Source organism: Oreochromis aureus, linkage group 10 (assembly GCF_013358895.1).
Source record: "Oreochromis aureus strain Israel breed Guangdong linkage group 10, ZZ_aureus, whole genome shotgun sequence".
NCBI lineage: Eukaryota > Metazoa > Chordata > Actinopteri > Cichliformes > Cichlidae > Oreochromis > Oreochromis aureus.
Genome location: NC_052951.1, coordinates 30,351,302 through 30,373,545, shown reverse-complemented (window position 1 = coordinate 30,373,545; position 22,244 = coordinate 30,351,302). Strand labels below are relative to the sequence as shown.

At 40.4% G+C, this 22,244-nt stretch overlaps 1 protein-coding gene across 1 annotated transcript in view; it reads left to right on the top strand.

Moving 5' to 3' along the window:
- LOC116328524 (polypeptide N-acetylgalactosaminyltransferase 10-like) overlaps positions 1 to 12,872 on the top strand; it is a 118,842-nt gene extending 105,970 nt beyond the window's left edge. Inside the window, exons 9-12 of the mRNA XM_031750337.2 lie at positions 1,313 to 1,534; positions 2,176 to 2,292; positions 6,220 to 6,369; positions 7,118 to 12,872. Of these exons, the coding sequence (XP_031606197.2) occupies positions 1,313 to 1,534; positions 2,176 to 2,292; positions 6,220 to 6,369; positions 7,118 to 7,282 (654 nt within the window). The 3' untranslated portion in view covers positions 7,283 to 12,872. The remainder of the gene's footprint in view (positions 1 to 1,312; positions 1,535 to 2,175; positions 2,293 to 6,219; positions 6,370 to 7,117) is intronic.
- The last annotated feature ends 9,372 nt before the right edge of the window (positions 12,873 to 22,244 follow it).

Sequence of the window (22,244 nt, the reverse complement as noted above, 5' to 3'; positions counted from 1 at the left end):
ATTTTCTTATTTCATAAAGCTACAAAGGATGTTTCAGATCCATGTGTAATGTCATTAGAGACCTAATTAGGCATAACAGCTTCCCAACACCAAGTATATATATATAAAAAAAAAAGAAAAGAAACAGACAGTTTTTCATCCTTTATAAAGGCACCTTGTAAATTAGCACATAATTCAGTTCAGTGTTGTATCTGCTTTCATGACTAGAGACAAGGTACTTCCGTGTTTTCATCTCTCGCCTCCCAGGGCACGATGACAGGTCCTGTATGATGACTGGCCTCCTTTCTACTGAGCGGCTTTGATCATTTTGTCATGTCAAATCAATCAAAACTTCAAGGGTGGCAGGATGTACAAATGATGGCTTTGTTTGTTGCAGTGAAGACACGATGCCCAGAAAGGCAGGCATTTGCTAACAAGCCAGCTAACTGTAAGACTTTAAAGGGGATTTTATTTTCTGACACAACAAATATTTCCAGACAGTAAAGGCAGAAACAAGGCATAGTGGAGAATATTAAATGTGCTGCACAGCATGACAAATCTAACACAGAATCCCAGATAGCTGTTCTACAGATTACTAGTCTGGAATTAATGTAAAGGGAATTTCATGACTTTGCTTGTCAAAACTGGTGGTTGGTCAGGGAACAGACACATGTGTAAGTACAACTGGTCCAATTTTTTATTAGATGACTTTGAAAAACTGAAACTTTACAAATGTTTACATTTCTAGCATATTTCATGACTTTTTGTAATTGAGTGTGTCAATATAATGTAAAGAAAAAAGAAAATTCAACAGATTTCCTCACCTATGAGCAGCTTTTGTGAAATCTTTTACGGCTCTTTCATGGAGAAAAGTATATTATTGATTTACATTTGGTAAGATGGAAAATATATTAGTGGGTTACCTGCACAAACAAAGCCTGGGATATCCATTAGTAACCAACTAATAGCCACAAATGAATGTAATGTGCATGTGGACACTTGTTGCAGTCAATTTTCTAAGATGTAATACATTGAAACAAGTAAGTTATTAAGGAAAACCAATTGATGAGCCATTTCAGGCACTACATACACAAAATTGGGGTATTTGTTGGTCCAGTTCGTGCAGAACTTGTTCGTGTAGTTGTGTGAGAAGCAGAATTTGAAATTTGCTGCATATACACAGAACTCCCCTGATCGTACAAAATTATTCTGTGAGCCTCGCCATTTGCCAATAAATGAACCAACAACATTTGACGTCTGCTGTTCTGACAGTTAACAATGTAAAATGTGGTCTGTAACTGTAGAGTTAACTGGGAAACCATTCTGATTTCAGAACCTGAAGCGAGTAGCAGAAGTGTGGATGGACGAGTACGCAGAGTACATCTACCAGCGCAGGCCTGAGTACCGCCACCTGTCGGCAGGAGACATGACTGTGCAGAAGGAGCTGAGGAACCGGCTCAACTGCAAGAACTTCAAGTGGTTCATGAGTGAGGTGGCCTGGGATCTGCCCAAGCACTACCCACCTGTGGAGCCTCCTGCTGCTGCATGGGGAGAGGTACAGTTGCTCTTATCCCCTAATTAAAGGCAACCTAATGGAAAGACAGAACTAGAGCTACCAAGAAATGTGTGTTAGAAAGTCATGACAGTGATATGTGAGTACTTTGAATATGTAATGTGAAGCTATTTTTTTCTCAGCTTCATGTAGTTTAGTTTTAAAATGGCGCTTTGTGTGCCAGAGGTTCAGTCTAAAGATAGTTTGTCTTGTTACTGGTGTCTTAAGCAAATTCTTCTTTTTCTCCTTTGGTATGGCAGGCCAAAAGATAAGAGTAATTACCAGCGGTTTCCTCTAAAATAACTCAAGAAGCTGTCAAAAATTCTCTCCATTTGGCTCTAATAATCCTATCTGTCTGTCATACCAGACTGCTGTCTGGAGCTGTGGACCGGTTGCACTGAGTGCATGAATTTAATTAGAGCTTAATTGCAGTGTTCTTGCCTCCCGAAATAACCCAAACTAATGGTATAATACTACTTGAAGCTGCCTGATGATTTTTTTGCATTATAGTCTTTGTGATTTTGGTAGTTTAAGAAAACCTCTGATCTCTGTTGAAGATGTACAACTCTTGTTGCATGAATGATGTCTTTCTGCTGTCTTTCATGCTTATGTGACTCTGCTCTTATGTGTGTTTATTGATGCAGATACGTAACGTGGGTAGCAGCATGTGTATGGAGAGTAAACATTTTGTGTCTGGGAGTCCGATCCGCCTGGAGAACTGTGTGAAGGGACGAGGCGATGTGAGCTGGAGTCATGGACAGGTACGAAAAAGTCACTGAAGTCAGTTATTAATCACTGTAGCTCGAATGGAGCCTGATTAAGGTCATGTTATCAGTGCACCTTGACAGTCTAATTATTACTCATTTAACCCAAGTTCGTCTGTATACAGGAAGAGTGATGAAAGAGAACTCAACCTGTGTGCTCACAGCAAGCACGCCTAACACGGTCCCATTGATACAAACACTGTAGGCGGCAATAAAGACAACCTGCAAATCCAGAGAATTAAGGCGCTGACATTGTCCAGATCATGACAAAATGTGCATCTTCATTAAATTAAAATCCCAAAATAGAATCCAGACATAACCTGAGGGGAAGAGTAAGCTACAGCATAACTGTATTAGGCAAACTCAGCACAGCATCATCTCTGCCTGTGCTGCTCTCCTTGGTAACCTGGAGTGTGTCTGCCATGCTGTCAGATCTTTCTACTGACCAAGCTGAAGTTGCAGTACAAAGCTCAAAAAATGTGGCCTTTGTCTACAGATTAACAGAGGTTAACAGGGTTCGACTTTTTAAAGACAAGCCCAAGTGGCCAGGGGAGAAACTGCAGGTTTTGCCAATCCATCTGTGAGTCCCAGAGGATGTTATTTAATTCCAAGGCTTTTGCAACAGAAATGGCCTTTTTGTTTTTTGTTGTTTTTCTTTGTTACTTTCCTTTCCATGGGGGTTTCCTTTCCTATATCATAATCGTTTTTTTTGGTTGTTTTTGTTCAGGTTTTTGTTTTTGTGGGTTTTTTTTAAATCAAAGACTTGACTTCTACTTTCTTTTACTTTTTTTCTTGTGAACCTGCCCTTAAATATTTTAAACCCTTGCACACACGGTTTCCTTTTTTATTTTTAAAGTCTGTTTTTGAAACTTTTAACTGCCTCCTTTTTCATACATTAATTCAACATTAGGCATGCAGAAACCATACTTTGATGCCTTCATCTTTTGATACCCGGGCCAAAAGTCGTTATTTTAGAAGTTTTTAATAGTTTAATTTTCTCCATATAATTTTAATAGTTGATGTAATTGCACCTTTGATTTCATCAGGATCCTGGCAGGCTTTATTAAAAGAAGCTGCTCTTTAATTTTGTCAATGATGTGTTTCACTCTCCGCCTCGTACTTACTCAGAAGATTCATTATACTGTGGTCAGATTTCCCAGCATTCCCTGCATTAGGAGTTTTCTGTTAGCATCGATAGTGTGTGTGGGCCAGTCCTTACATTGCTGAAGGTGGCAGGTGTACAGGTCAGTCATCCAGGTCAGACAAAGGACTGATTTATTATAACTGCTCTTTTCTTGCCGTGTCATCAGGCTGTCCAGGATCTAATAAGCATTATAGCGATCACCTATACTCCACAATGTAGATTTAAAAAGAAATCTAAAGGAAAGTGTGGTCTAGTGGTCCAAGAATGTGCCTTTCAACTACAAAGTTGAGCGATTTTAGGTTTTTCTTAAGGGCCCATTTATGAAATCGCTTAAGTAATTGCATTTCGTCAGCTAACGAGACATAAATGTCACAAAACTAGTGGCCACATAGACGGAAAAGCTTCTTCATTATCTCTGCATTGTTCTAAAAGGACTCTGCACTCACACGTCACAGTGAAGATCTTAAAGCACAGCTCATAATACAAACTTAATGGATTGAATGTCCCCTTTTGTTTCTACAGCCAAAATACTGCGCCTCAGAGCTCTGACAGTTTAATTGCTTTAATCTGAAGATGCATTGTAGTTTAATTTGTGTCACAGTCTCAATCTGTATTCAGAGCCAGCACGAAATGCATTCGCTGCAGCTCACAGGTGGCCTCTCTGGCAGCTGTCCTTGTCAGGGCTTTTTGATTCTGTACAGGAGGAGTGGAGCAAATCATTCAGACAGTGTTTGGGAGCCAGAGGGGCGACAGTCACCTGGACATCACAGATGGAGATTAAAAGTTTAATTTTGTATGTTTGGTTTTAAGTAAGAGGGAATTAGACTTTTTTTTTTTTTTTGTCTGATATGCCTGGAATCCAGAAATACTTCTGCAGAAATATTAATTGTCAAATCATTTACTAAATCAAAATTAGTACAAGTCATTTACTGGTTTAAATGAAACTAAATGCAAAAATCTAATATGAGTTGTTGGCTGAGATGTTTCAATTCATTGTACATATCAAGATTTGAGTTCACAGCTAAGGCAGCTTTGAGATCAGCAGATATGAGGCAAGCAAACATTTAGATAAAACGAGACGATCGTTAACGACGAGATCAATCATCACGATGAACTCATCGACTTTTAGACAAATGGATAACGATCATATGAAGCTGCGTTAATCTATCACTGTCACAGAAAAAGAAATAAGGGTCAAGAAAATGAACAATTGATACAGTGCATGTTGGTCTTTGTTTTTTAGCTTTAGAACCATGAATAAAAACTGTATGTAATCATGGAAATCCACTCTGTATTCATAAATATAAGATAAATACAAAATTACTGAATCAAAAAAAGTCAATCTGTGGTGAGCCATTTCACTTCCCAATAATTCCACTGTACAGAAACGTGCTGCAGGTCATCCCGGTGTGCAGCGGGGTGCCCTCACAAAGCAACCCTCAGTAAATACTCATCTCTACCTTCTTTTTTTTAACAAAAACACACATTGGAATTTCATATTTTTGGCTCATACAGCATGAGAACCTGTTCAAAATGAAATTAAACAACAATTACGCCTTTTGGATTTTTCTAACTGAATGACTTTGGAGAATTATGTTTTACTGAGTTTTACTGGCAATCTCACAACAACATTTGCCTCAATGCTGATTGGTCCTTTTCCGACTGGCCGCATTCCCTCGGTGGGGCCATTTTGCAAATAATAATGAGACACTGAAGTTCAGATAAACCACTTTCAGGTGTATAAGTAGTAGCTGGATGGGGAGAAAATAAAACTTGGGTCGAAAGTAAGAGACATGTTTATGGGCTGGTTGACATGAGGACCGATAAACATTTTCAGTAAATGGTTTAAAAACATCTGCTGCATATTTAACTGTTTCATTTGGTTAGTAAATATATACACAAAATGCAGTGTGAGTTTAAAAAATCTGCCTATTTAAAATCTGCTCCCTTGTCACAAACGGGCACCACAGCAGGTAACTCCACATGTTGGCTTTGGCAGAGTCTTACACCAGATGTGTTTCCTGACATTTGTGTCTCCGGCTGGAATCGAACCAGCTACCTTTCGGTCATCAGTCAGATGTGTTAACCTCACTGGATATGGGGCGAAAATGGTGACTAAAATGTAGTGAACTCTCTTGTCAGTGCTGCACTGCTTCTAGTACGGCTGCTATTTTTAGATTGCTCCCTGAAAGTCTGATTCACACTGAATGGATACAGACTGGCATTTGTATAGCACTTTTCTACTCTTACTGACCATTCAGAGCACTTTGCACTGCAAGCCAATTTCACCCATACATCGCTTTTAGCACTTCACACCTACAGCCAATCAGAGAATCACAAATTAACCTAACGTGCATGTTGTTGGATTTTGGGAGGAAGCCAGAGGAACCAGGAGAGAGGAGAAAAACAAAAACACAGGTTTCATACAGAAAAGCTTAGAAACCAAGGTGTTCAAGTATAAAACAGGTCAAAAGTTCCCATCAGTAATCAGACACAACCATGATAAACTTTTAGATTTTTATAAAATTCCATTCAGAACTTTACAGAAGCAAAACAGCATGAAGGAGCAAAAGCAGCTTAATAGGAAAGTGAAAGTTTCTTACAGTAGGTTGATATTTTAACCCTGTATCGCTCTTTTCAAAAGTTCAGACCTTCAAAACAAACGATTCGTCTTAAAGTCCCCCGCAAGTCCCTTCACCCTGTGCTGAGAATTTTTCATGTCACGTAAAGATCATCGCACTTCAAAAAAGGAAAAAATCATTACATTATATCTCCTGCAGGTGTTTACGTTTGGCTGGAGAGAGGACATTCGGGTGGGCGACCCCATGCACACGAAAAAAGTTTGCTTCGATGCCATTTCCCACAACAGCCCCGTCACCCTGTACGACTGCCACGGCATGAAAGGCAACCAGCTGTGGCGCTACAGAAAGGTATGACGGAGACAAAGCAGAGATCAGAGTCGGAGCTGCCGGCGTGGTTATGTGTAATGTTTGTGTGGCGAGCTCTCTTTCTCTGAGCCTTTTTGTTTTCCTTTTCCAGTACAAAACAGCAAAATTGCAAATGTAATTGCTTCAGAATGAATGACTTCAAGAATGCTTAATCAGTTCCCAAAGCTTTGCACTTTTTAACCGAATCTACGGGGCTCATTATGTTGTTGTGCTTTTATGCTCGGCTATTACAAAGGGCCACGTTTCTATTTTTGTAACCATTGTGGGATTTAATGTAGCCACAAAGAAACATGCTGGCAGCAGTAAACAACACAACTTGAAAGCGTTACTTGCAAACATTGGTTTAAAGTGGACCTGTTATACCCATTCCCAACTCTATATTTATTATTTGAGTCTACTAGAATATCTTTGCATGAGTCTCTGTTTAACATGAACTGAGTTCTTGTGCAGTCCCCTGTCTTTATCCTCCACCACAAACAAGCCATTATAGTTCCTGTCCTCCACCCTTAACCCAAGATTATTCTCATTGGCCAGCCCTCACAAACAGAAGGTTTGAACAGTTGATTTACCTCCTCTCGCTGACATCACAGAGACGAGACATGAAAAAGTTGAGCATTTAGAGCAATAGCTGTCAGGGAGTCATTATTTCAAACACTGTCCATGTTTTAAATGAGCTTCCTAATAGTTTCTCTTTGATGCAGCCCGTCATCTCCCTTGTTTCTTCCTCCAGGATAAGAGTCTGTATCACCCCGTCAGCAACAGCTGTATCGACAGTAGCCCGAACGAGCGGCGTGTCTTCATGAACACGTGTGACCCGTCCTCGCCCACTCAGCAGTGGCTGTTTGAGAAAACCAACGCCACCGTGCTGGAGCACTTCAATCAGGGCGCCAAGTGAAGCCCTGCAGCATCCACGAGGAAGGACTCATGCAGAAGTGGAGCTGCTGCTGCTGCTATTGCGAACTGGGGTATTTCCCATTTACCTCGCAATGAGGTGACAGCTGTTTCTCTTTGGGGTGCTGGGAGTGAGGCAGGACGGGACGCAGAAGGGGTTAGTTAAACGCATTAGTGTGAGGGAAGATTGGGTTTGAGTTTGATTGATGGGATTTGTGTAAAAGGGACTCTGTGAGAGATGTGTATGTTTTGTTGGGGTGCTGCTGTGGCAGTAGGTCTGTCTCACTTCCTGATTTTTATTTAATTTTTTTAATCGTCTGCCGTTCCTCTTTATTTCTTTTGCCCGTTTCAAATCTCCCTCCCTTCCCCCGTACTGTTTCCTCTCTGAGGGTTTGTTGTTTGCAGTTCTCTCTCCCCCGCTTTCTGTCCATCTACCTTTTATCCTCCCATCTCTCCTCCCTCGTTTCTCTACCGGTCTGCCACTGCCTGCATGTCCGTCTCTATCTGCCTGCATGACTGCACCTTTGCCCACCTTTTTCATTCTCCCTCTCAAATACCCTTATGTCTCTCCAGCTCTGACAACCTCCCTGGGGGTAGATGAAGAGGGGGGGGGGCTCGTGCTGAGCCAAAGTCATACTGACACCTGGGTGAAGCCAGGCAGAACCACTCTGAAAATCACCTGGTGAAGTGATTCTCCTTTACAACCTTCTGTTCCCTCCCTCATCCTTCCCCCCATGTGTGTAACTCCTGGTCTGCGGGCAGAGCTGCATTGAATGTAGCGGGTGAAAGTTGACAAAGACGGTCCGAGGGGATGAGACCTTTTGCCTCACTTATTTTTTCCTTATTCTCTGCTTTCCTGTCTGTATTTATTGATTAGTCCTTCTCAGATTTGTCACTGTGCCACGTTCTTCTTATATTCCTCAGAGGCGAGCGCTATCCAATGCCAGGGTTTGTGCAGGCTGACTCCTGCTGGGTAATGGTGCAGTCAGACTAGATTTTGCTTTCTTCATAGAGGTCCTGCATCTCGTAAAGTAGACAATAAGAATGCAGGCTGTCTGTGGCAAACAGAAGATCCAAGGTAAGGTCATTGCACTGCCACAAGGCTCCAACAAGTGTTTCCTTTGAGATCGCACCATGGAGTGGGCCCCTTTATTTGAAAATGCTTTGAGAAAAGCTCCTCAAAGCAGTGACTACTAAATCAGGAGGTATTTGTTCAGAATTTAGTTTTAAGGTTGTTAGCTCAATAGCCGTGCTACTTCGCATCACCCATACTACTACTACTCCTCATTATTCATACTACATCTCATAGGATTTGCAGTATACAAGCAGGTGTGCTTTTTTGGCACTACGCACACAGTAAGATTGGGGCTCATTTGCCTGCTACATTCAACAGTGTGTACTTTGTTGGGGCTGAACCAAAAGCAAATGGAGAACAAAATATATGCAATTTTAAATGCACTGTAAGTTTTCCCAAGCCAAACTTCTGACTGCACCATGAGAGCTGTTTGTCATTATGGTGGTGACAGTGGGAGTGGGAGTAGCTGTCACACCTCTAAGAGTTTCTCCCTTGCTTTCTGTGCGCTATTTGCTGCTTTCCACTCAGTCACTGAAGCAACCCGGTCACAGACGGCCGAGCAAGGGGTCTCGTCAAGGTGCGGAGCAGCAGGCAGCACCGCAAATAGACCCCTGCGTGCCTGGATGGCTGGCCGTGTGACTGACAGGCCAGCTGATTCTCAGCAGGGCTGCCTGATTGGACGGCCACCATGCTGACACATCACTTTAGAGTACAGTGTGAGCGGGAGGAGAGACCAAAAGGGGAAATTATTCAGGATAGCCTCGCCAAGGTAGCGCTGGGATTGAGACTAACGTGTGTGAGTGTGTGTGTGTGGGGGGGGGGGCGTTAAAATGCATTAAGCACTTATGGAATGATAAACTTGAATGAAATCTTAGTGCCTTGTTAGAAGAGGACTAGATGTTGCTGTGTGTATTTGCAGAAAATGAGTGTGGCCTGAAATGTCCAGATGAAAATAGGGAACAATTCCTCAATTCAGGAAGTGACTTTGCCTGGATATTTTTTTTGTGCTGTAAAAAGACTCCTCAAGTCTTTGAACTGATCATGAATTGACTTCTGGTGCAGGACCTTGAACGCACCACTGGCTTTGTGAACACACATGTAACTGCTGGCTGTGAATAGAGCTAAAAAGACTGTGTTTTTTGTTGTTTTCCCAGCATATTTGCTCCTGCTGTCAAAAGTAAACCACAACCCTAAGAAGACCTTTGTTGTATTGAAATCATGATATGATGCTGTGTTGTTTTCCCACTTGTTCTATCCAGAATATTATAATGAGAGAGGAAATTGCTGTCTTTGTTTACCAGTGTCGCCATCCGCCTTTATAAATCCCTTTTTTCATTCTGTTTTTAATCAAATGTGCTTTCATCCTTTCTTTGATCCTGTGGTTTAGCTGATGGTGATTTTGCTTGAATCCCTGTTTGACACTATGTTTTGGGATGTTCTGGTCTGTCGCCTGCACACATTCTCTAATCCCATTTTGTGAAGCAGAACAATGTTCAGTGTGTGCCATTTTAATCATCAGATCCAGGTATTGGGCTCTGGAAGACATTAACATGCAGTAGTAGACCAAAAGAAATGGTAATATTCACTATATATCACAATATTTCAGTGTATTTCAATATTTCAGATATTAGAAAACGTTGGGGAAAAATATATATTGAGCTCCTTGTTGTGTGCAGATTAAAACCTTTTCCAACACAAATGCAAAACAGATTTTATCACAATCAGTGCAAATAATTATTTGTTGTTTCCAATTCTGTCTTATCACATAAATTGTTCACACAAATGCCAACCAACAACCCATATTTAGGTTTAGGAGCTGGTAGATTTGCAATGAGATTATTGAGAAGTGAAGATAAATAACCATCACAAGTGTTTTCTAACATGTTCGAGTTGTTAAACCCTTCTTGAGTTACAGTAAATGGTTCATTTACCAGCATGTAACTGTTATTTATTACCAGCAGGAGCGTACTAAATGTAAACCTTTTTGTAGTATTCTGCTCTTGCTGTTGGTCCCTTACCACACTGTCTACACCTGTTTAGTAGTGTGGACTTAATAATTAAATATTAACTAAAATTCATCAACAAATTATTTTAATAAACCGTTAACAGACTTGCTACCTTCATACCTCATGGAGGATAACTGTTGATGTTCTAGCTGAAGCCCAGTGTTACATACTGTAGCAAAAGAGACAATCAACAGTTTGTGCTGTTTTCCTACCCTAACATAATGCATCACATATCTCTAAGGGATTTGAACAATAAAGGATAACAGCTTTTCATTCTGTGCACTTTTAAAATCGGTCTTCATCAGGTCTACTCTGTTGTAAAGAGGAACAAAAGATTTTCTGTCTCTTCTTCACGCCGACCTTCGAGCTACATGCCTGGATGCTTTGTACACTCTCAAACTGTTAAAAGATGACTTAGAATGATTGTTTCAGACCACTGAGTAAGGTTACCAGCAGATGATCCAACAGGAACAATTTGATCCGGCATCTGACTTATTTTTGTTATACACTGTATATCCAGATATGATTTCTTTGCATTTCTATTCTTTGACATCACGCTAGCATTGATAGTGGGCTGGGCTGTTTGTTTTCTGACGAATTGTTAATACGAACACTCTTTGTCAAAGTTTTATAGGAAGTTGAGTACATAAGGCAACATTTTTGGTTGAAATGGGACTATTGAAGTACTAAAAGTTACTTTATACTTCTTATTGAGAAAATGTACTATTCTTTAATATTTCATCTTGTTTTTCTTCTCTCACATTTATCCTGCAGAACAGTTTAGAATTGCATCTGTTTTTTCTTGATTCTGCCAAGCCCAACTGCCACATAAATCTTTGATAAAAAGAAATGTGGATTCTGACATTATCATCATTACAGCCTTTTGGCTGCGTTGTATAGAATAAGTAAGAAAAGTGACAAAGTGTTTCAGGTAGCTGACGTGTTAGCTTGTGCTTTTTCAATGAAGAGCTATAGTAGTGCCAGAAAATCACTTATTCCAATAAAACATAAGGGGCAGCAGAATCAAATGCAGTAGGATGCAGACGAGTTGATTTTAGAGAAAATGTAGAACTTAACTGTCAAAATAGAATGCCATGATTATTCAACTGGATGGCTAGTGTTTATATAATTTATATAATTTGACCTGGAACATGCTAAAATGCTTTATAGAATAGCCAGAGTCCTATTTTTAAGTAACAAAACATAGTTTCCCCCCCCCGCCAAAAAAAAAAAAAATAAATCAACTGCACAGAAAGCAAAGAGGTAAAATCAGCTGGCAAAGATGGGAAAACTCTTGGCAGCTGAAAACATAGACGTATGGGTATGATCATAAAGCTGTGCCAAGTTTTATTTAAATGTCCTAATCTCCCCTGCAGAGTAATCTTCCTGTTCCCTTTGCCTCAACTGTGCAGAAAAGAACCAGAGGTCATTGCTGGTATATAGAGTTGGGTCTCTTGGGTCTCACGCCCAGAATCGTCACAAAGACGAGGAACACTTTTTGTGAAATTTTTCTGACAATTTAGTGTGTGATGGGAACTGCATTCTGTTTGAGTAGATAAGATGATAGCAATGATAATCAACTGTTCTGCAGGAAAGGATAAGGGAGGAAACGAGATGATGCCAAAATTGTTTGATGCTCTTCATCTTTACTGTGTTTTGTACAAAGTGCATTAAATTAAAAAGGAACTAAAATGGATCGGTGTCTCTGGGGAAATTTCACAGGATGTTGCCAACTGTATCCCTTCAATTATGTTTAATTGAATAAGCTTTTAAAAGTGTGGTTTTTTCTTTTTTTTTTAAATCTGAGTAATATGTACCTTTCCATTGCACATGTAAAGTTTGTTTTATTACATCAAAGCATAACTTGGGTCTTTGAGGCACTGCTTTATTTCAGCTTTTATCCACTGTGGTAAAGTATTTCATTAAAAAAAAAAAAACTTGCAGACACTAGGGATTTAGCAAATCCGATTCCACTATCACTTGACATAGATCGGTTCTCATTGGCACCGTTTTGAGTCACCACCATCACTAAGAAACATATCAAAGGAAAGGAATTGAACTACTGGGAACTGTTCCCTACAAGACCCGATCCTCAATCCTGTCCCTAGCTGACACCCATATAATGGTATAAACCACATTTCAAGTACACAAACACTTCAAATGTAATACTTTTCCACAGCTGCTGGGATAGAGCCATCGTAAATATGCTGAAACGTTTTATAACGTTAATATCCAAATACATTTTTAAGTTGTAATTTTTTCCCACCTTCATATGTTCAGTCGAAAGTCTGTTGGGCAGAATAATCTTAATTTACAGGAGCAAATGTTTTTAATGTCAGTGGCTGACGTCGGCCCATCACACAATGTCGTGTACGTGTGTGAGCTTTGATGTGTAGGGAAGTGTACATTTTGTATCTCAAAAATATCCAATATTTTTTTCTACTGACATTGCAACTGTAAAGGTGTATTTAGGTATTTAACAAACTGTACAATTAAACTGGAATTGTATGATATTTTTTTCTGAAAATTGTAAAATAAAAAGGTTTCTATATTTGGATGAACGTCTGTCGGTGCTTCTGGAACTTAATTTAAAAAAAAAAAAAATTTCTCCATAGTTAAATAAAATAGTTGTAGGTTATTCAAATCAAGTCCTTTTATATAGGTCTATATAGGGGGAAAACGTATACCAGAAGCCTCATAAACAGGTCTTCATTACAGGGAGTGTCACTGCGATCCTTCACCCAGGGCACTTGGGGCTTAGTCCAATCTCTCGGGTGGGGGTGACGATGTCAACCCCCCCCCCCACACACACACACACAAAAGAAGAATCTCACTCATTTTTCTAACATCCATATAGTTTTCTCAGTTTTGCCCTCACACAGACTGAGAATCTCTTCGTCTCATCTGAGGCAGTGACCAATCAACGTCAGAGATGACAGAGCACCAGGTGGGCGAAAAGGCTGCTCATTCCAGTTGCGATCGTCTTCCCTAAATAACTTCAGCATAAACGTCTGGTGCTCAGAGCTTTCTAATTTCCTCCCCTTGTCACTTCTTGTTGTAGGTTTTGTATGGCTTTAATCGCTTCTCTGACTGATGGTGCAAAAACACACTTTCCACAGGCGTTAATCCCATAATCATTTCCCCCAGCAACCCGCTAACTCTGATAGCTTTCAGGTTTCAGTGATTTATCCGTGGCTGGAGTGATATTGCTTTTGCAAGTTGGCCCATTTCTCCCAGAGTCTCCTGGGATGTGTCGTAACTCAGAACTTTTCATGTTGGCTGAGGAAGACTGAGAACGTTCTGGTTTGGTAAGAACACTTATAGTGTCCGTGTTATGGGAGCTTTCATGTAATTGCACAGTCACATAGAACACTTGAGCAGCAACATGCTGATCAAACGACTGGTTTTAGGTTTCTGAGAGTAAAAAAGAGAGAGTTTCAATGATGATGCAATATATTCAGGGTGTGCAAACCAGACTGTTATCTGCATACTAATTGTTTTCATATTCATATTTATTTCCAGTTAATTAGCAAATAATCAGCATTCCCTGAGACTCAGGAGCTGTAACTGGGACAGAGATCACGCTATTACATTAGCACAGTGTTCCTCTAAAGATATCCATTAAGTTTCTTTATTGGGCTCAGCACCATTATAAAAAGAAAAACGCAATCCAATTGTCTCCCATAATTCACTAATACCCCCCCCCTCTTTCTGTGCTGCTTGCTCTCTGGGCCAACAGCTCCTTCAGATTACACAGCAAAAATGGGAAGACGTTTCAATGACAGAGTGTCACGGTTTTGATTCCACGCATCTTCAAAGAGTACAGAGGGTTTGGCAGATTGAACTGCACAATTATATGGGGGTGTGGGGAATATGGTTGCCTTTTGTTTTGCAGTTTCTTGTCTCACGTCATTTTGTTCCATCCCACGCTGACAAGAAAAGTTTCGGATGGAGGAGGAAGGCTGTCTCACACATGGAGGCTTAAATTGCAACTACCTTTAAATACAGCAATGCAAGGGTGGCCACATCATATTGCATGTGACATCGCTGTGAAGCAGTGCTGGGCCATCTCATTAATTCATGTAAATGCAGATGACAAATAGTCCAAATACATACTGAGTTGTAATGACAGTGATGCCATGTGGTCTGAAGGCTTAGCCAAGTATGGGTTTGCAAAGTAAACTAAATGTCATATCAAATATATAATGCCCTTCATTTGATGCCCTGGGAATAAAAATGGACAGCCATTTCAGAAATTGCATTAAAACTTTGGTAATGCAAATTCTGTAATATCTGTACAAACTGCATTATGTGTGTGTAGCATCCCTCTTCATCCACAGCATTTTGTTCTGAATCACAGGAGTATAACCTACAGCATCAATTACACCCAGGTTTCATAGTTCTCAGAGCATAGTTTTATGCACATGAACATAGGGCGTCCTTGCTAATGGGAAAGTTACACAGCTGATGAAAACGCACATCACACATCTACACATCAGCCAATAGATCTGTTATTCCTGTAGGAATATGGGAAAAAAACATGTTGACAAATTCTTTGGTCATGCCTATCATAACACATTTTTCCCTGCAGCACAATGTGAAGAAGGCGTCATCGCCTCACATAAAATAATATAAGAGATGGGAAGAAAATAAAAACACAAAAGCAAAACGTACACACGCCACCACATGAACAAATATAATAAAAAGAAAGAACAAGGGACTAAATAACATTGTGTTTGTTTCCCATGGTGTCGCCCTTCTTCTCTCGCTCAGCTATCAGCCCTTTGCTCCTCAGTCTTATTATCTCGGTCTTGGGTCAGTGAAGGATAATACAACTCCAGCCTGAGAGATAATACATCTCCGGTCAGACCTCACTTCAAAACAAACTAACAAGCTCCACAGACAGACACACTTAGCTGGTCCATGAAATTCAAAACGATACAGAGCTTGGGCTGAAGCGGCGCCTGTCATCGATCGATTCATTGTTAGTGGGAGCGTCTGTGGGGAGAAAACAGAGGTGCAAATTCACTGTCGGGAGGCAGAAGGAACTTAAACGTGGGATAGGGTTCTTGCCTGTGCTCTTCTTCTCCACAACTCAAACAAAAAGCAAATGAAGAACAATAATACAGACTTAACACTACGCCACTATGTAGTTCTGCTTAACTCCAAACCACTGACATCTGTGTATATTCCTAAGAGTAGAGAGTAACTGATACTAGCTGTTATGCAGGTGCTGTTTTTGATGTTGAACATCAGCACAAAGCTTTTTAGTACTCTCCAGCTCTCCGTTTTTGCTTTTCTTACCAAGAAATTCTCAGACATCTGCTTAAAGCTGCTTCTTTCGTCATATTTTCTTGGGTTCGGCCTATAGACTACAGTAAAAAAAACAACTGCATACTGTGAAATGTCCAAGTCTTTGGTGTTCCTTTAGTGACACCGGCTTAACCCTTCCCTCATGTCTTGATGTATTCAACCAGTTAATAGCTTGTTTTTCATTGAAGATGTTTCTAATAATGTTCAGAATCATGTCAATAGCTGTTGCTGGTGGATGTCTGCTTGTCTACGTGGTCAGCCACGTCCCATGGATAAACCTCTGGGACAGCTGTGGTTCCAAGATGTTGCTTGTGCACAGCAACAGCCACACCTTGGTAAGCTACTATTTTGGTTAGGTTGTCAACATCTTCTGCTTAAGCCCAGCTAAATACAGTAGACAGATGCATGAGTATATAGTGAGACCCATGCATGCATCTGCCATGAGGAAGTTTCTCTTTTCAAAGTAATCTTTGAAAAGAGAAACTTTGTACTATTTATGTTTGATTCCCTTTCTATCATGACCGCATACCTTTGCTGGTAAGCAGAGATTACTAGAGATTTCAGAAAGTCACTGAATCAAAAAGAGTTGTGCAACTACACCAAAATGTCTTTATCTGACACCAAACTCGAGGTGATGGAGCTGTAAGGGCAAGTTTAATTTTTATGTGCAGCCAGACTCATGGATGAAGACGATGTATGATCCTGGCAAACATGAACACAGGTGTTTTACTTTTCTCTGTTTTAACTGAAGCTTTATTCAAATAGTCTTTATCTAAAACTAAGTGTTATAAGGTATAAAAAAAAACATTTTTTGGACTGGATGAGGGCTTTATTGAGACATTACTGACATACTTTGAATTTAACAACTGTTGCGTCAGACAGTTTGGTTAAAAAATATAACCGATGCCCTCAGGTGGTTCTTCCAATGAGCGCATGATGTCTTTGATCATTTTGAATTTAACCATGGTCAACTTTTGTAGCAAAAGTCTTTCAGGAAGGTTTTCTAAGACATACTTCAAATATCAATGAAATAAAGAATGAAAACACAGACTAGAACCAAAAGGACAAAAGACTGTTTTCAGGTGCAACAATTTGTTGACTTTGAATGCTTCTAACCAGATCTGTGAAAATACGTACACGTGTAAAAGGAACATTTTCACATCAAGAATTCAGCTCCTCATTGAGATTCCTCATAGTTTCCTCAAATGGTCCCCGATGCTGTAGTGTGGGCTCTGAGGACTGTGCAGCGCCAAGGTGACAATGACAAGAAAAGTGAGTTTTATCTCCCTGCATTGATTAAATAAAGGTCAGAACATTTATTTTTAGAATCATTACACACTCTAAAATACTGATGCTGAATTGATTTTTTTTGTTTTCAGCTGGTTCTGATTGATGAATGGGGCCCATTGGTGATTCTCATGCGGGTCGTCGTGTCTGTGCCGTTGCAGGGATACACAGAGCCAGACTAGGCTGCACGGATTTTGCATCGATTTATCTTCTACTAAAACTTGAGCTATGTAGAGAAATGACAACAACATTCATCATCATCTTAGCTGCTTTAAAGAACAGAGATGAGAAAAAGTTTTAGAAGCGCAAGATCATTATTGTGTCCGAGTCTGGATGAGCACACCGAGCAGAGTCTGGTGAAATACTGGGAAAGGGGCGTGACGTCTACATATGTTAATGACTCGAGAGGTGACTAATCCTTTTTCCCCAGCATGAAAGGATTACACAACGAGAAACAGGTAGGAAGCATTTTGACATTTGAAGAGCCTGGAAGGTAAGAGGATGAAGATTTATTCTGAGAGCAGCTTTGGAAATAGATCAAATTTAGTTGCCTAATCTTCGAGCTTTTACTGACTTTCCTGCATTATTGTCATACTTTTAGCATGTTTTTCAAGTTGTCATGTTAATTTGTTTGACAGTAAGAAAGGATGGCAGGAGACCAAGATAACTGTATAGTATGTATAAATACACACACATACATGTATACACACATGCCACTCAGCGTGGTTTAAATCATTCTCCTTTTCAGACTCTCACTCATGCACGCTCACCCAAGTCACTCAGAGCTCCATCCAAGCCTCAAATTTTCATCTTCACCACCACCAGCGTGCAGACTCTTGGGGGTCCTGTCCCTGCTGGGATTCCACTCTGCCATTACTGGTCACTGGAGTCCGACCCCAGATACAATAATTCATTTCTCTATCTCAATATATCATGTTCAGTTCTTCCAAATGATCTCTCTTTATTGAAATCCAGACTTCAGTTTTCTTGTCTGCTGACTGCTTGTCCGGTTCAGAGTTGTGGGAAGGCTAGAATTTATCCCAGCTGTTAATGGGCGAGACTCAGTACACCCTGACCAGCGGCAGGCAAACATCCATGCTGAGATCCACATTTACAGCCAACCCAGAATCACCAATTAACCTAACGAGCATGTCTTTGGACTGTGGGAGAACATCCAGACTCCGGATAGAAAAGTTCCAGCTGGTGTTTAGCAGTTTTTTTTAAAAGTAAAAAACAAAACAACAATACTATTTTGTGAAGGCTTTTTTTAAAGATATTGAATGCACCAACAGCCAGATTCAAATGTTTTCTCTCTAGTATTTGAAGGCCAGTCTTTAATTTGTTCATGTCAACCATACACCCACCAATTATCAGAGATAAGACTCTTAGAATCTCTTAGGATGAGGGTTAAGGTTAAGCCTAGGGGTTGGGGTAATTCTGTCCCATATTAAAACAGAAGCTAGTAGCTACAGTAGGTGTTGACAAACATACAGTTATTGGTTGGACTTCTTTTGCCTACATGCTAAAGTCTTACCTTGTTTTCACTCATGGGATGTGAATTTGGAGCTTTTCATTGCCGGCTTACATTTGTTTTAAAACCGAACAATACGTAGCATTACACGCTGTAAATCTGGTCAACTCTAGAGACACAAATAATGGAAGTTTAAATAACCCACTTTATGTGCCGATCATCAGTTGCCTGTAGTCCCTTCCATAAGCACTGATGCTTAGCATGTGGGGTGAAGCCTTTACTTCAGGTAACCTGTATTAGTAGAACAGCAGTTATTTAAAGCAAGATGCTGCTCCTGATGGTTGGGCCAAAACCTTGCATGGTAGCTCACTGTGTGTGTGTGAGCATCTGTGTGTGTGCATGTGTGAATGAGCTGCAAATGTTTTATCTCAATTTGCACTGAAGAGAAAATACAGATTCTGTGTACAAATATCAGCAGCTCATATCTGTCCCACGTTTTAATGTGTGAATGCCAAGCTGTTTACTCAGTATTCAAAGACTATTTTAACTCCATGAAATTCCTCTTAAAATTCTACACTCATTCCTAATCTTTCCTATCTGTGAGGGGACAAAGTCAGATAGAAGCTATTAAATCAAGTACAAATAGACAAGAGATTAAAGTGGCAAAAAAAAAAAAAGAAAAGTGAGGGATGAGCACATGATCAGATTGCTGAGCTGAGGTGATGAGAAGAGAGATAATAATGGACAGCAGAGAAAATTAGATGTGGGGAGGAGAAAGGGAGATAAAAAGGTGAAGTGATGCACTTTAATAATCCCCACAATCACTCACACTTTTTCCAAGTTTGCGTTCAGGGAATTCAAATACTTTGCTGCAGAATTTGTGACAAATCATAAGCGATATGGCAGGAAAAAGGCTTTTGAAATGTATTCCAGCACATAGAAAAAAGTGGTAGACCACTGAAATAGTCCAGTGCATGAATAGAAACCTATAGAAAACAGGAAGGAGGAATGATCTGTATTTCAGATTCAAAACACTGTAGTCTATATTTAACTGAGCCAATGAATTCATCGGGGCAACATAAGGACTCTAAATGAAAAGGAAAGCAAAAAACGGGAGAAAATAAAAAGAGGATGGAGCATAAGGAAAAAAGCAAAAAGAAATAAAGGCAGAAAGAAGGTGAAAGCAAGTGGAGTTTGGACAGTGACTCAGAGGCACAGGAACACAGGTGGATAAAATATAAAACAGGTACAAGACAAGCAGACAGTGCAAATATTTCTGGGCTGAAGACGTGTACAGCCTCATTTCCACTGCCGCCTTTCGTGCTCAATTCAGAGTAACCACTCATATCTAATTTCTGCAGTCGGTTTTTTAGCCCTGACATAAACTGACAGCGACACGTGTGGGCACAGCAACAATAACACAAGATGTCACATTTGTTTTTCTACCATCGCTTCCCCCGGCCTGCGCTCGAATGCATTTCAGTTCTGGTATCTGCCTCCAGTCGGAGGGGGGATTGAAACAGTCTCCTCAAATACCGAGAAAGTCAGCTCCCGCTTTCATTCAAATCTGTTTCAAGCTACTGCTGGCTCAGCCGAGCTGCCAAATTTATGGCATTTCACTGGGAGGTGAATAATGCAACCATTAGTCTTGCCAGTGCTTTAAATATCGATGTTGAGGAATTTAAATACATTTACCTACATGTTGGTTGCATCTTCAAGAGTCCTTTCTTCGACCTTTAACAAAACACTGATCACATATCTTCAATTATATCTTTAGGCTCGAAGGGTAAAGAACATTCAAGTTTCATTGTGTAAAAGACTATTAAGAAAGTATCAAAAAACTGCAATTCCTGTAATTGCCACTTGAGGTCTGCTTCAAAAGAGAGTCAGTGCCCCATAGACTCACATGATAAATATTTTAAAATGCATCTAAGTTGATGCCTGATTAAGGATGTGGCCACTACATCACAGCTATGGCTAAAGGCACCAGCGGCACTACCCACCTGTCTGCATCCCTCAGCACATACGAACCACTAAAGTAAATATCTCCATTACATTCGAGGTGTTGAAACCTTTTGGACCTTTGCGGTTATGTACTAAAAGATCTTCCAAGAGGTCTGTGCTTAACCATAAGAGTAATTTAAATTGTAAAACAAACTACAACAATTTATCACCTGCATGATGCATGCCTATAGTCTATTGATGCACCTAGCTAACTGTGCTTACTAGAAATACCTTTATATACATCTTCATCTAATTTAAACATGATGACTTCTGGCTACACTAATCCACAGACAGGGATTGCTGCATTCATCTTTTATATACCACCTTGGTTTTGATGCTAATCAAGAACTTCAGTCACACCAGGACTACTGGTAGTGTTTTGACTTTTCCCGGTTTAAACCTGAGAAGGTGGCTGCAGGGTGGCTGGTTTAAACTCAGGGTTTAAACCAGGGTTAAGATGGCAACTGTGCCTGTTTCAGTTATATCATTGAGCATTTAGCTCAGAACACTGCTGTGGATATACACAACATCACAGAGGAGACAAAAAGGACTATATTCATCTTTTGCACATTGTCTCTAGTGTGACACAAGGCTGCAATAAGTTTTCTCTACTTGTCACAGTCTTGGATTTGAGCATGTGCGTCACTCCATGAACGTCCCTACACCAGGTGGCCTGAAGCCTGCCCATCTTTTGCTTTCCAAGAGGAGTCCATCTCAGGGCAGCTTTTGGAATTTTTTTCCACTGGGCATGCCTAAAAATGCAGCAGAGCCAAGTCGCAGAAGCTTGTAATGAGCCAACAAGGACCGTCTGGTCCAAATATTCTTAGGACTCCAAGGGTCAATTTACATTTATTTCAGTTTGGCCAACTGGGAAGCATAGTGTTTTAAAATGCTTAACTAGGAAAAGTGTTAGATTTTCTCCAGGTTAACCTACGTTTGTATCGACTTCAGCATTCAGTTCCTGCTTGATCACAGATGGAGTGAAAGAGCCTTGGAGACTGAAGGAGAAAAGAAAGCTTTGTGAGTGAAAAAGCTCTGTGTCAGAGTGCCACTGTGGAGGGATCCTGCTCAGTGATTACAGGCACAGTGTGAGGTGGCTTGCTCTCTGATAGCAGAGAAGGTGGCTGTCAGCCTCACAGCCCTTTGTTTTTATTGGATCAGACCGAAGGCTTGATGTTTATGTAAGAGTACACCTATCTTAACAGCCTAAATCACAAGCTGAGGGGCATCACATCACCGCTAATTGGGGTTCAGAGTCTAAATTGAATCCTCATGCTAGCTGGGCACTGGAAGGATTATTCTCTGCCAGGGAAGCCACAGATCACATTTTAGGAGCAAAATACAAAGTGGCAAACAACAACAGGCAGCTGCTCTGAGAGAGAGAGAGCGAGAGCGAGAGAGACTGACTTTATATTCAGCAATAATTTCTTCACAAAACATCATAAACAGTCTGAATAAACAGCAAATACCTCACTGATGTTTCATTACAGGATGTGGTCACTGTCAGGGTCCAGAATTTATTAGACAAAAAGAAACAACATGAATGAGTGAGGGCAAAGACTGACAGCTCTTACATGATGCAGGGAGACTGACCAGGCACTCTCAGTTGCCCTGGTTAAATCTGCCTAGCAGAAACCTGCGAATCAACACAAAGGGAAAAACAAACAGCAATTCTAGCCAAGGCACGAAGGCCATCACATCATCTTATAGCACAATTAATGGTTCAAAATATATGGCTAGGGATGGGTATTGATAAGATTTTAACGATTCCGATTCCATTTTCGATTCTGTTTAACGATTCGATTCTTTA